This window comes from Cicer arietinum, chromosome 1, assembly GCF_000331145.2.
Source record: "Cicer arietinum cultivar CDC Frontier isolate Library 1 chromosome 1, Cicar.CDCFrontier_v2.0, whole genome shotgun sequence".
Lineage (NCBI taxonomy): Eukaryota > Viridiplantae > Streptophyta > Magnoliopsida > Fabales > Fabaceae > Cicer > Cicer arietinum.
Window position 1 is genome coordinate 19,326,601 of NC_021160.2, and position 13,683 is coordinate 19,340,283.

Consider the following 13,683-nt stretch of genomic DNA (forward strand, 5'->3'; position numbering starts at 1 on the left):
GAGTGATTTAAGACAATTTTTTAGCATAATATCATTCATCTAACTTATTTTCTTATCCTTTTAATTAAATAAGTGTTTTTCATATATATTTAGTTTTTTTTTTTCCGTCTTTTTGTAGTGTTTAATTTTTGTCTCATAGTAGCATTTGATCTTTCGTTTTGTTGTGGTGTTCTCTTGAATCAAACGGATAGATTAATTCGATCAAATGCAAATTCAAATTGAATAAATGATTTTAGCTTTTTTAATATTATAACTCCAGAGACATATATAATTTGGAGACTTCAATTTTATCATATTTATAAATTTTCTTACAATTTATCAAAATATTACCACCATTCAACTCTTAAAGGAAAAAAAATTCAGTTCTTAAACTCTTCAAAGAAACTGAGTCAAAAGAAAAACTCTCAAAGAAAACTAAATAAATGTAACTCTTAAAGAAAAATTTAATGCGAACAAAACTACAAAACTGCATTTTGATGACAACTTATTTTTTTAGTTAAGTTATTAATTTATAAACTATTACGACCGTTCAACTATTAAAGAAAACTAAGTAAATATAACTCTTTATGGAAATTTTAATGCTAACAAAACTGTAAAACTGCATTTTGATGCGTAATCGGAGATTTAAGGAAAATTATAATTATAGAAAATTTAAAAGGGGTAATTATTCTATAATATATATATATAACAACAAAAATCCTAAAATAATTTTGGTATTATCTTCTTCCTTCTCTATTCTTTATTGTTGCTAGTTATAATTTTTTTTTTTTGTTTATTTATTTAGTTAGTCTTTGGGTTTTTGAATTTTGAGTCAACTCACCTTTGTTGATGTCATTTGGTTGCAAGTATTATTTATATCAATAACATTGCTTATAGCTTATAATAAGTTATAAGATTTGTGTTAGTAATACTCATTTATTATCTTATAACTTATTGCATTTTCTATAAGCTATTTTAAATACTTTATAAGTTTATAATTTATCATTTTTTTTCCATTTTACTCTTATTAATGTAATTAAAATTATTTTTTATCTTTTATAATTATAATTTAAAATAAATAAATTAGTAAATAATTTGAAATAAATATTTTAAAATTTAAATAAATATTTAAACAATTTAAATATTTTAATTAATAATATTTGAATTTAAAATAATTTTTAAAAAATTATTTATTATAATTTAAAATAAATAAAGTAGATATATAAATAAAATATATATTAGATTAATAAATAATTTATTTGTTATAATTTTAAATTATTTATAAATTATTTACAATTTAAATAATTAATATTTTAGAGTAAATAATTTCAAATATTTTATTTATTATAATTTAAAATAAATAAATTTGCTAAATAGACAAAAACAATATTAGATTATTAAAAAAACTAAAAGTTAAATTACTAATTTTAAAATACTTTAAGTATTAATTGATATAAAATTATTTTTAATTAAGAATGTCCTTTTCTTTAATTTAGTTTAATTGCTAGTTTTACCAAACAATTTAGTTAGTTTAGCAACTATCAGTTATAAGTTATAATTCATAAGCTATAGTTTAGCAACTATCAATTATAAGTTATAATTCATAAGCTATAGAATCTCTTTGGTAAAATTAACTTATAGCAGTTAGCCTATTGCTTATAGGTTATAAATGTTAAGCTAATTGAATTGTTAGATAAAATTAACGGTTCAATTAGCTTAAAATATAAAAAAATATTCTTAATTAATTTTTTTTATCAATTAATGCTTAAAATATTTTAAAAGTAGTAATTTAAAAGCTATTATTTTATTATTTTAAATTTTATCAATATATATATACATTTATTTATCTATTGTATTTATTTTAAATTATTATATTTTTTACTTTAGAATATTAATTATTTCAAAATTTAAATTATTTATTGTATTTATTATTCCTTAAAATTATTTTAAATTATATAAATTATTTTAAATTTAAATAAATAAATTATAAAGGATAAAAAAGATTTTTGTTACAATAATAAAGATAAAATTGTAAGAAGAAAACGATAAGTTATAAGCTATAAATTCATAAACTAATTGAATTAACTTATCAAAATATGCTATAAGCTCATAAATGATTGTTAGCAAACAGAGTTTATAGTTTTTCTTGATCTAACCAAAGATAGCCATAAACTATCAGCTAACTTATCAACTAACAACTAATTTTTACAAAGTATAACCCTTATTTTGGTGCTTAGTAAACACTCAACCTATCTAATCTAATACCACTAAAGATTTACTAAATAATATCTTCAATAACTACACATTATCTTTAATATTAAAAAGTTGACACACAATAACTCACTATAAGATAACAAAGAGTGCTTGGAGAGGTATTTGTTAGATTAATGATCTACTAGTGTGATCTATCTAACTAATAGGTCGACTTTAAATAAAACATGGTCTTATGTGAGGGTTATTTGACGTAATGGTAATTAAAGACAATAGTATCTTCACTATCAATAGATAAAAGAAAGGAAAAAAGAAAATAGGATAGAACAATTTTCAATCAAGAACACTAAGAGAAAATCTACATCATGGATCCAAGTATATTTTATTAATCTCTTTATAAAAATTCATGGTATAGTAGAAGTCGTAATATAAAGATCAATGTTGCAAAGATCATTGAATATTAATCTATGAAAAGATCACTGGAAAGCTGCAAAGAAGGTTCTTACGTACTTACAAGAGACCAAAGGTTACATGCTCACGTATAGAAGGTCTGACCACTTGAGATTGGTTGGCTACTCGAACTCAGACTTTGTAGGATGTGTGGATTAAAGAAAATCAACATTTGATTATGTTTTTCTTCTAACTTGAGGAGCAACATCATGGAAGAGTGGAAAACAATATGTAATTGCTACTTCTACTATGGATATGCAAAATTGGTGGCATGCTTTGAGGCCACAATTCAAGTATTGTGGTTGTAGAAATTTACCTTAGGGCTTGGTATTGTCAACAGTATAGTTAGGCCGCTAAGAATTTACTATGATAATTCTACCGTTGTCTATTTCTCTAAAAATGATAAGTACTCAAATGGTGATAAACACATGGATTTGAAGTATTTGTCAATAAAAAAAGAAGTGTAGAAACAAAAAGTGTCATTTGAGCATATTCATATAGATTCAACATAACAGATCTTTAACCAAATATTTGCCGCCCAAAAAATCTATTTGCCATGTTGAAAGGATGGCCATTATGAATAAATCCTTGTTAAAATTATAATATGATCTATGTATATACATATATGGTTTAATGTTCACATTGTACGAAACTTGAGTTCAATTAAAGTTATGTTTTTGTTTATTTCTTACTATCCACATTATATGATATACATTATTGTTTAGGTGTGATGATATGAAGTGTCTTTGGAAAATCATATAAGACACAAATTTTTGTGTCCTTTAAATTATTTGGATTGAATTGATTTGTGATACATGAAACAAATCAAGTTGATAGATAATTTGTAACCGTCATGATCTTATCATTTGGTCCAATTAAAGATGATGACTTGATAATTTTAAAGTATGGTGCACACCCATGATTTAATGTTAAATCTTCATGTTGTCACATGAACCAAGTAAAATATTGTTAGATTATTTTAATAATCTATTAGTGTGGTCTTTGTAACTAATAGATTGACTTTAAATAAAATATGGTTTAATGTAATTGTTGTTTAAACTAATAGTAATTAAAGTCAATGGAAGTTTTATTGTGAAATTCAAAATAAATTCAAATCCCTCTCTTCCGCCTTTGAATGGAATGTTACATTGTTACTACTATAAAAAAAACACACCAAAAAGAGAAAAAAAAAACTACTTGTTCATATTTTTCTCATAATATAGTATCTTCACCATCAAAAAATATAAGAAAGGAAAAGGAAGAGAGGGAAAGAACAATTTTTAATCAAAAATTCTACTTGAAAATCTGCATCATGAATCCTAATATATTTTATTACTTTTATATAAGAATTTATAGTACAGCGAGAGTCATAATATCAAAAAAAAAAAAAAAACATGGAATAAATTTTTCAAACAGTATTATGCCTAATTGGTGCCCACTTTTTTTCTTCCAATTGGGGTACCCAATTGGTACTACTTGGGTCATTTGGCATTCTACAAACTTGCAATAGTTTCATAATAGAATTTCCCTTCAATATACAAATAGTCTTATTATTCACATTGTGCGGACAAATTTGTCAATAATGTTGTTCCTTTGTCTGTTATTTTTTTGTGGGTTTGATCCCCATCTGTACTTTTTTTATCGTTCATTTAAAAAGTTTTCAGGAAACTCTTGATTTGTTGGAGTAAATTATAATGATACTTTTTAACTTTCAATTTTTGTATAAAAATATTTTTACTGCTTCTTACACTGTCACATCATATTACTTAGACATTTACTTATCAACATAGAGCGTGTACTGTCGCTATATTCCCATCATTTATTTGTTGCTAACTATTAATAATGAGTCTCACATTTTTATAAAAAAACAATAAATCTTATTTAAAAACATTTATGGGGACAAAAAGTGTTAGGTGGAAAACCAAATTCCCATAGAGGAAAGTATTAATAAAAGAATAATTTGTTGGAACTCCTCTTTAGTGGTTAAGTACTACATAGTAAGTAGCTAGTAGGTGCTGGCTTTTCCAAATAGTTATTTTTTATGTATACTAGTAATAACAAGCTAATAGCAAAAGTTAAAAGTTAAAGTCAATAGAAGTGATACACTAAGAGTAAGAAACTAGTATATATGATGCAAGTATACAACAAACATAATGATTATTCCATGGCAAAGTCATAATTTGAAAACAATATTTTTTGGTAATTTTTTTTCACAAAATCTTTTCGGTAATCATACTACGTATACTTTTCAGACAAAAATAAATCATTATATGAAAGTTTATAATTTTTATCCATTCTACTCACGCTAACATTAAATATGTGTACTGATAAATATTTAAAATATTTGATTTATTATGTGACACATAGAATTTAATAATGATTTGAGGGATTATTTCTGGTTATGTAATATAAGGGATCGCTATGCTAAAAACTTTTAGGAAAATATATTTTATTGGATCTTGGCCCCTCCTTACACAACATCCTAGATTTATCTATATATTGGATGACTGCTTTTAAGAATTAATTTGCCCGATATATATAAATCTTCCAAGATATAACAAATTCTTCTCTAATACAGAGGTAATAGAACAACTTGAATTTAATCAAAACAAAAAATGCAACTTAAGAATTCGTTTATTGTGAAAGAGAGAAAATAATTTTTGGGTATTGGCTGTGATTATACCTATTGTTTTTTGTACGTGCGTGGAAAATTAAGTATCAGATCACGGACGGGCATTTGGCCATTTGCTACATAGGTGTGTGTGAGAATTCAATCAAATTGAGTGACACCAACTTAAAATATTCACATTGATAGGTTTGAACCCATATAAAAAATGTGATCATTTGACTCAGCATAATAATAAGGACGTTAAAAAGATGGGATATCAACCATATTTTCCACGCCTTAATATTCTTATTTATTTTATTTTATTTATAAAAAAATGCACAAAACAAAAAAAAATTATAAAATTAATAGTACATTTTGAGACACGTAAGCTCTAGATATATTATTAAAAAGAAATTTTTGGAACTTTTTTAAAGAAATTTCTATAATACATAAATTTACAATCTTTAATTTGTGTATTGTAGAGATTCCTCTTAAAAAACTTCAAAAATTTAAAGCTTGTATGTCTCCTAATGTTCAATCGGCTTTGAAATTTTTATTGAGTTTTACCTTTTTTATATATACCAATAAAATAAGGACGTTTAGCATTTTGTCAAGCAAGAAATTGGAATACAGGGTCAAATAGAAAATACGTCAGAAAGATGAGGAAATCAAACATTTACTATTTTGTTTTTGGTGACTTTTAAAATATAAAATAACTCTAAAAATATAATACTAGACAAGATCATTTTGGTGTACTTTTTTAAGAAATATTTTAGTGTTATTTAACCTTATAATTTTAAGAGATAAAATGTAAAACACATCATCATGTGTCTAGAATACGATAATAAATTCATACATTTTAATAAAATATGCAATAAACTTTAAACATCATAAGTATTATTACTTTAATGACTTGAAACTATACAAAATACATAATTTGCAAGTCCTTTTCAGGGTACCAAGTAGATTAAAATTACAACATTAGCAAATATTAAGGACTAAGGATTATCCCTTGATACATAGGAATTATACATCATCTTAATTCAAAATACATTCTAAAAATAAAGTCATCCTCCGATACTGGAATTCAGTAGTCAGTTCGTCTTATCTGCTGTAGTATTTAAGAAAATAGAGGGTGACATAATAATCTAAGTGAGCTCTTAAAAAGGGAATGGGCAATTTGAAATAGTTTTTTCAAAAATAACAAAAACTTATCATTAATATGAAATGCTTTATTAACCATATGCCAAATATTTAAAATTTGTTCTTTCCTTTAAGTAAAAATATGTATTCTCTTTCTTTTCTTGATTTAGAAAAGCTTTCTGATCTTCATTTCCTTTTTAATTAAGGAAAAACTTACTGATATTTATTTCCTTTATAAGGAAAAGCTTGGCAATTACATTTTCTTTTATAAGGAAAAACTCTCCAATTATCCAGATGTGGGTAGTCTAGGTGATTGGAGTCTCTTGAAAAGTTGGTCTGACCACGACCCCAATTGGCGTTCCAATTGTTTTACCTTTATCCATTGTTCCTGGCCTGAAACAAAACTGGAATGCCCCACCGTAATATGCATGTCATTATCTTATTTATGAAATGCAACGTATTTTTGCATCATGTATGCAATGTATATCTCAATCACCAATTGAATAAATGATATTAGTTTTATTTAGCATTACAATTCTAAAATCAAAACATAAGTCTATAGCTTGCATAAATCATCAGAATTCATTATAACTTGAGGTAATATAATCAGGCGCATCCTCAAATCAGAGGCACGGTGTCAAGGCATACTTTATTCAAAGACAACGTGATCAAGGACGGTAAAATCAGGAACAACATGACCAAAGTCAAAGGATACGTGATCAAAAGCAGAGTCAAATGATACGTGATCAGAGACAAAGTCAGAGGATCCTTGATGAGAGGTAGGGTCAGATGATATATGACTAGAGATAAAGTCAGAAGAAGACTTGGACCAGATGTAGCTCGATCAGAGGAAAACTTGGACTAAAGGCAACTCAAATAGAGGAAGACTTGGATTAGAGGCAGTTTGATCACAAGATAGCTTGGGTCAGAGGCAGCTCAGTTAGAGGAAAGCTTGGACCAGAGTTAGCTCGGTTAAAGGAAAGCTTGGACCAAAGGAAACTCGGTTAGAAGAATACTTAGACCAGAGACCACTCGGTCAGAGGAAACAAAATCAGAGACATCTAGAGGGAACATAATAAGAGGCAACCAAAGAAAATAGAATCATAGGCAACCAGAGGAAATAGAATCATATGCAATTAGAGGAAAATAGAATCTGAAGCAACCAAAGGAAACATAATCAGAGGCAACCAGATGAAACAAAATCATAGGCAACCAGAGGAAAACAAAATCAGAGGCAATCACATGAAACATAATCAAAGGCTAAGACAGAGCAGAATCAGGAAAACGCATTAGAGGCAAAATTGATCAAAAACAGTAAAACACATCGAAGAGGATTGAGGGAAAACACATTAATTCAACAATTCGCACATCATAGTTAAACTCCCATTTCTTAAATATTTAACACATCATAATCATCACACTAACATTGCATAATGGATGATTTTAAAAAAGTGAAATGTAGTTTTTAATGTTAACAATGAAAAGAGGAAGAAAGAGGAAGAAGAGAAACAACCACTCTAGGGTTTCATAACATATAATGATCCAAAACTAAAGTTAATAGGGTTACAATGAGTATATATATAAAAGAATAGAATTGTCTAAAATACCCTTACTACTAATATATAATAATATTATCTAACATCTCCCCTCAAACTCACGATGCATTAACATGGAGCATCGAGAGTTTGTCAACTAAAAAACGAAAACGTTTATGGAATGCATCTTTGTGAACAAATCAGCAATCTGTAAAGAAGACGAGACAAACGGTAGAGTAATGGTTTCATGCTGAAGATGATGACGAGTTTTGATCTTGTATACCCAACGAGACCCAATAGCACGTTTTTCAGGAGGAAGAGGTACTAATTCCCAAGTATTGGTTTTGGGCAATGCATATAGTTCTTCTGCCATAGTCTGCTGCCAAAGAGGATCAAGAACATACTCTTTATTGGAAGAAGGCTCATACAAAGTTGACGAGAGGGGTAACGAGGAGGATCAACAATCGCAGGAGGTGGTTGGACAGCCGGGGGGACAAGAAGGATGTCACCAAAGAAGAAGCAACAATCAAAGAGAAGAACCAAGCCAACAAAAAATCAAACCAAAAAAGGAGCGATCAAAAAAAGGAGCAACAACCATATCAAAATCAACAGATAGGAACAACCAAAGAAGTAGCACCACGAAACCAAATCCAAACAAACCAAGGAGCAACAACCATATCAAAATCAACAGATAGGAACAACCAAAGCACTAGCACCACGAAACAACCATATCAAAATCAACAGATAGGAACAACCAAAGAAGTAGCACCACGAAACCAAATCCAAACAAACCAAACCAAATAGAACCAAACAAAACTAAATCATATCAAACCAAACTAAACAAAGAGAGAAGCAACAAAGCAAATCACTAGAGAGATTAGCAATCAAACAGAAGAAGCAACAGACAGAGCGACAACACAGAAGATCAAATTTTCAGCCTCATCCAAGTATCCAACCCTTCCTAGAAGGTCAATCATACAACCATAATGCTCAATCTGAGGCACAATTCCAAATCTCTCCATTTCTTTGAAGCATCTTCTTCCTTCCTCTACCAAACCACAATGGTTGCAAGCAGATAACACACTAGTCATTGTTATCTCATTCGGTTTAAATCCTTCCTGTAACATTGCTGCGAATACTTCTAACGCTTCCTTCGCACAACCATTGACACCAGACGATGTATCTTTTTCATTCATCTCCTCAAAAAGTAATTTAGCTTTTCCAATTTCCCCATATTTTGCATACATATCAACCAAAGCATTACACACTTGAACATCTTCATCAAGTCGGTTCCTTTGCACAAACCCATGAATCCAAACACCCAAATCCAAAGAACTCAAATCAGCAACAGCAGGAAGAACACTCACAACCGTCACTTTATTCATTTCCACATCCAAACTTCCCCTCATTTCCCAAAACAACTTCAACGCATTGTGCGGTCGTCTATTCTCACAATATCCCCTAATCATCGCATTCCAACTAAGCACATTCTTGACAAGCATACAATCAAACATAAACCTAGCCGCCACAACATCACCATCCTCACAATAACCATGAACCATACTAGTCCAAGAAATAACATTCTTATCCTTCATCTTATCAAACAAATCCCTCGCCAAATCCATACACCCCATTTTCACATACCCATCAATCATAACATTAGAAGCAGCAATATCTCTATCAGGAAGAACATCGAAAAGCTTCCTAGCCTCACTCATATCCCCACACCTAGCATACCCAACAATAACAGCAGTCCAAGAAACCAAACTTCTCACAGACATTTCATCAAACACCTTCCTAGCACTACCCAGAAAACCAAACTTCACGTACATATCAACCAAAGAAGTCCCAACATACAAATTAACACAAAACCCATTTTTCAAAACAACACAATGAACCTCCAAACCTTCTCTCAAAGCCATACAAATAATGATAGGAAAATACAACAAACACAATCACTGAGACAAAATAAATTAGGGATAACCTGGTGCTGTGCGAGCACGATTTCTCCCCCTAAAACCGTCGTTTTACCGATCCGACAGTTGAAGACGAAGACCTGAATGTTGCGAACCTGCTGTCCAAAAATCAGCCAAATCCAACGGTTAACGAATGCGCAATTGATGTTTTTGTGAGACTGATTTAACAAAATCGGGAACAGGGTTACTCTTCTCTTTTCTCTTTTGGTGGTTGCCTTTTCTATCAAAATAATCTCTCTCTTCTCTACGGTAGAACCCAAAATCAGGATGATAATTCTCAATCATCTCTTGATCAACCAAAATCCATCAATAACCATGCAAATAATAATGATTCTCAAAGTAAACTTTACCACCCCATTGTTCTTTTTAGCTCGGTTGGTTAGAGCGTCAAACCCTAATGGGTTGTGGAAAGGTTTATAGAACCCTTATTTTTTTTTATTTTTTTTTTCGCAGTGAACAGTACCACGCGATGAACAGTGCTACGACTGATCTACTGAAAATAAACGAAAAGCTACAAAGAAGGGGTAAACCAGAATTGGGACACGGTTTACCGAAAAAATCTCACTGAATATTGGAATGTTAGAAAAGAGAAACTATAATTATATTCCCTAATTGTTGGGAACTCGACAGCGGAATAGAGGCGGGATCGTTCAAGGAGGATCGAAATAGGCTCTAGATACCATGTTAACAATGAAAAGAGGAAGAAAGAGGAAGAAGAGAAACAACCACTCTAGGGTTTCATAACATATAATGATCCAAAACTAAAGTTAATAGGGTTACAATGAGTATATATATAAAAGAATAGAATTGTCTAGAATTGTCTAAAATACCCTTACTACTAATATATAATAATATTATCTAACATTTAACATTTCCTATATGCTAAAACTCAGAGTTTTCTTCACTATCAGATTTTAAAGAACCCATTATTTCAAACCTAGAGAAATCATTTTAAATCATAAAAAGAAACTAAAATCGAATCTAGAACCCACATGCAAAATATGAAATTAGTTATAGAAAAGAACTCACGGTTTTCTAAGGAAATTCCTTTTCAATTTGAGCTAATTTGGAGAAGTTATCTTCTACTTCAACTCTCAATTTCTTCAGTCTTTGCTCCTTGCTCCAATTTCTTTTCGGTTATTCTTGGTTGTCCTCGACTTCACCTTAGTACAACGTGGCTGATTACTAAAAAGATTGAAGGCTTGAAACATACATGCAAGGGGTCGGGGCAAGTATGAAAAACTGTAATGAGTTGTTGTATTTAAAAGATCTTTGGGAATATATGAAAAAATGGAGAATTGGAAGAGATTATGAAGATGGTGGCACCAAAAACGAAGGAAATGAACTCAAGAACGAGTTAATACCCGTGAGTTTCTAAGAAGGAGAGAGAGAAATGTGGCATGTCCTTCTCTAAACAATTGAATAAATTTTAATATTACCACTTCCCAGTTTCTACTTTAAACTTAAGTCAACTATAACTAAAATAGAGTATTATTCTCAAGAAGGTTGTTACATGAAATAAAAAGTTGAAAAATAGTTATTATTACAACTTTATAAAATATTCCCTCCAACCTCTAATATAAGAAAATTTTTGGTCCCAATTATAAATAAAAAAATACACGTTTCAATGTGTATTGTTAGAATTCTTTTTATATCCCTATTCAATGTGAGATTTATATTTACTAAAAATTCATTTAGTATGAATAAAACATTTAATGCCAAGGTATATTTAGAATACCATTTAAATTTTATGTCAACTAACAAAGTCATTGGTCTTTGCAATTTTTGTAATTTTTTCATATATTGAGGACTAGAGAAGTAATTCTAAGTAGAAGCAATGAGACAAAAACGTTTGTATAATAAACGACTAAGGTAGGCACTCCTTGCACAGGTTAAGAATTATTGTTTTAAGAGAGAGTTTAATTTTTATGGTTTGACAATGTAAAAAAAAATTATAATTATAATTGTAAAAATATTATAATTAAAGTCAAATATTTTTAATGAGTTAATGGATATAATTAAAGTCAAATATTTTTAATGAGTTAATGGTTATGATTTACTATATACTAACATTACATATAAAATAGATTTTGCAAGGCAATCTTTAAAAAATTTGCTTTTGTGTTGATAAAAAATAAATTTTCTAATGTAGTATATGATACTTTTAAAAAAGACATAATAAGTATAATTAAAAAATGTTTTATTTCAGCATATAAACAATAATGACAACTCAAATAATTATCAAACATGGACTACACTAAAAATAAAAAAAAAAAATATAAAACTAATTTTTATATATTTTTAGGGAGTTCATTTTCATGTTAAAAATTCTAATTGTGTCCAACATATATAATTTTTTGACAGGAATCCAAAAATATAAATTTTTATATTAGAACATTTTCATTACTTATTTGTATTATTACTATACACAATGTTAATAATGTAAGACATCTACACTATTACAATAAAATAAGATAGATTAATAAAGTGGATTAGGTCTAACGGAACAGGCTTAAATTCCTTCAACATGATTAACTTGGGTTGGATCTCCGCTATGTGAGGTACACATAATTGAATTATATTTTCGATATTATATAAATTAATAAATAAATACTATAAAAAAAATATTAAAATAATTTATTTAAATAAAAAAACAAATGTTAGAGTTTTTTTATTTTTTGCTTCTTCTCTGGGGTTTAAACCTAATCCTTTTACTTCTTCATTTAGTCAACCCACAACTCAAATCAGTTGAGTATTCATCCCTCATATTAAATTGTTTTATTTATCCATTACATGTTTTTATTTATTAAATTTACATACTTTTATTCAAACTGTCAATTAATTGATTGTGTATTTTTTTCTTCTTAGAATAGATGATAAATTTTACCATAATTAATTTACGCAACTGTAAGGTCCGAATTCAAACTCGACACAAGATATTCAATCTAATAATATTAAAATTTATCGGATTAATTGATTGTGTATTTCATCCAGGTGTATTTGCCTAAAAAAACATTTAATCTTCCAATATTTATTTATTTTGTTGCTGTTTAATGTAATTAATGTGTCATTTAAAAAACCATAACTAAAAGAGAAGAACAATAGAATTGTGTATATTTTTTATTCAAATACATTCTTTTTTTTTTTTTAATTTTATCTTTCATCTTTCCATCGGAAATAATCCTATTCGATTTTTTTTAATTATGAGAAAAAGTTTATCTAGTTATGTATTGATTTTTTTAGGAGCAATTTCTATATTTCAATTTCATTTTATAATAATAAAAAACATATAGTTTTGAATTTTTTTAATATTTAATAGTTAGCTATTTTTTTAAGAACAAATATTTAGTTTTTAAATATTATAAATTTAAATTAATACCATTGTTCAGTTTTTGTCAATATCTTATATTTTGTATATTATTATTTAGGTCCAATAAATTTTTTAAATTATTTATTTTCCATGGGACAAATTTAAAAATAACTCATAATTGTCTCTAATGAGGGAGTCTTTAATGATAATTACATTAAAATTAAAAATGGAACTTCAAAATCTAATCGTTTAACATTTATTGCTTTTATTGCTCATTGGTATATAATTTAAATTAATGTGTCATTATTTAAAAAACAATAAAATGAAGATTATATAATAGTGTGCAATGTACTTTTTATTGAACTTTTTTTTTTTCTCATTTGTTTTGATTGTAATAAATTGTTGAATAACAAAAGATTATAAATAATTTGTAGATTATAGACTCTGTCCAAAAAAATCGTAGATTATAGA

The 13,683-nt window shown here is 28.0% G+C and overlaps 1 protein-coding gene across 1 annotated transcript; it reads right to left on the reverse strand.

Annotated features, from left to right (window-relative positions):
• Positions 1-8,688: 8,688 nt before the first annotated feature.
• On the reverse strand, positions 8,689-9,848 carry LOC101504545 (pentatricopeptide repeat-containing protein At2g44880-like). Its single transcript, XM_004488145.4, has one exon. The coding sequence runs from the start codon at positions 9,846-9,848 to the stop codon at positions 8,811-8,813; it is 1,038 nt and encodes a 345-aa protein (XP_004488202.2). The 3' UTR covers positions 8,689-8,810.
• Positions 9,849-13,683: the final 3,835 nt, after the last annotated feature.

Coding starts and splice junctions, on each gene's coding strand:
- LOC101504545 (XM_004488145.4), bottom strand. CDS start 9,848: ATGGCTTTGAGAGAAGGTTTGGAGGTTCATTGTGTTGTTTTGAAAAAT.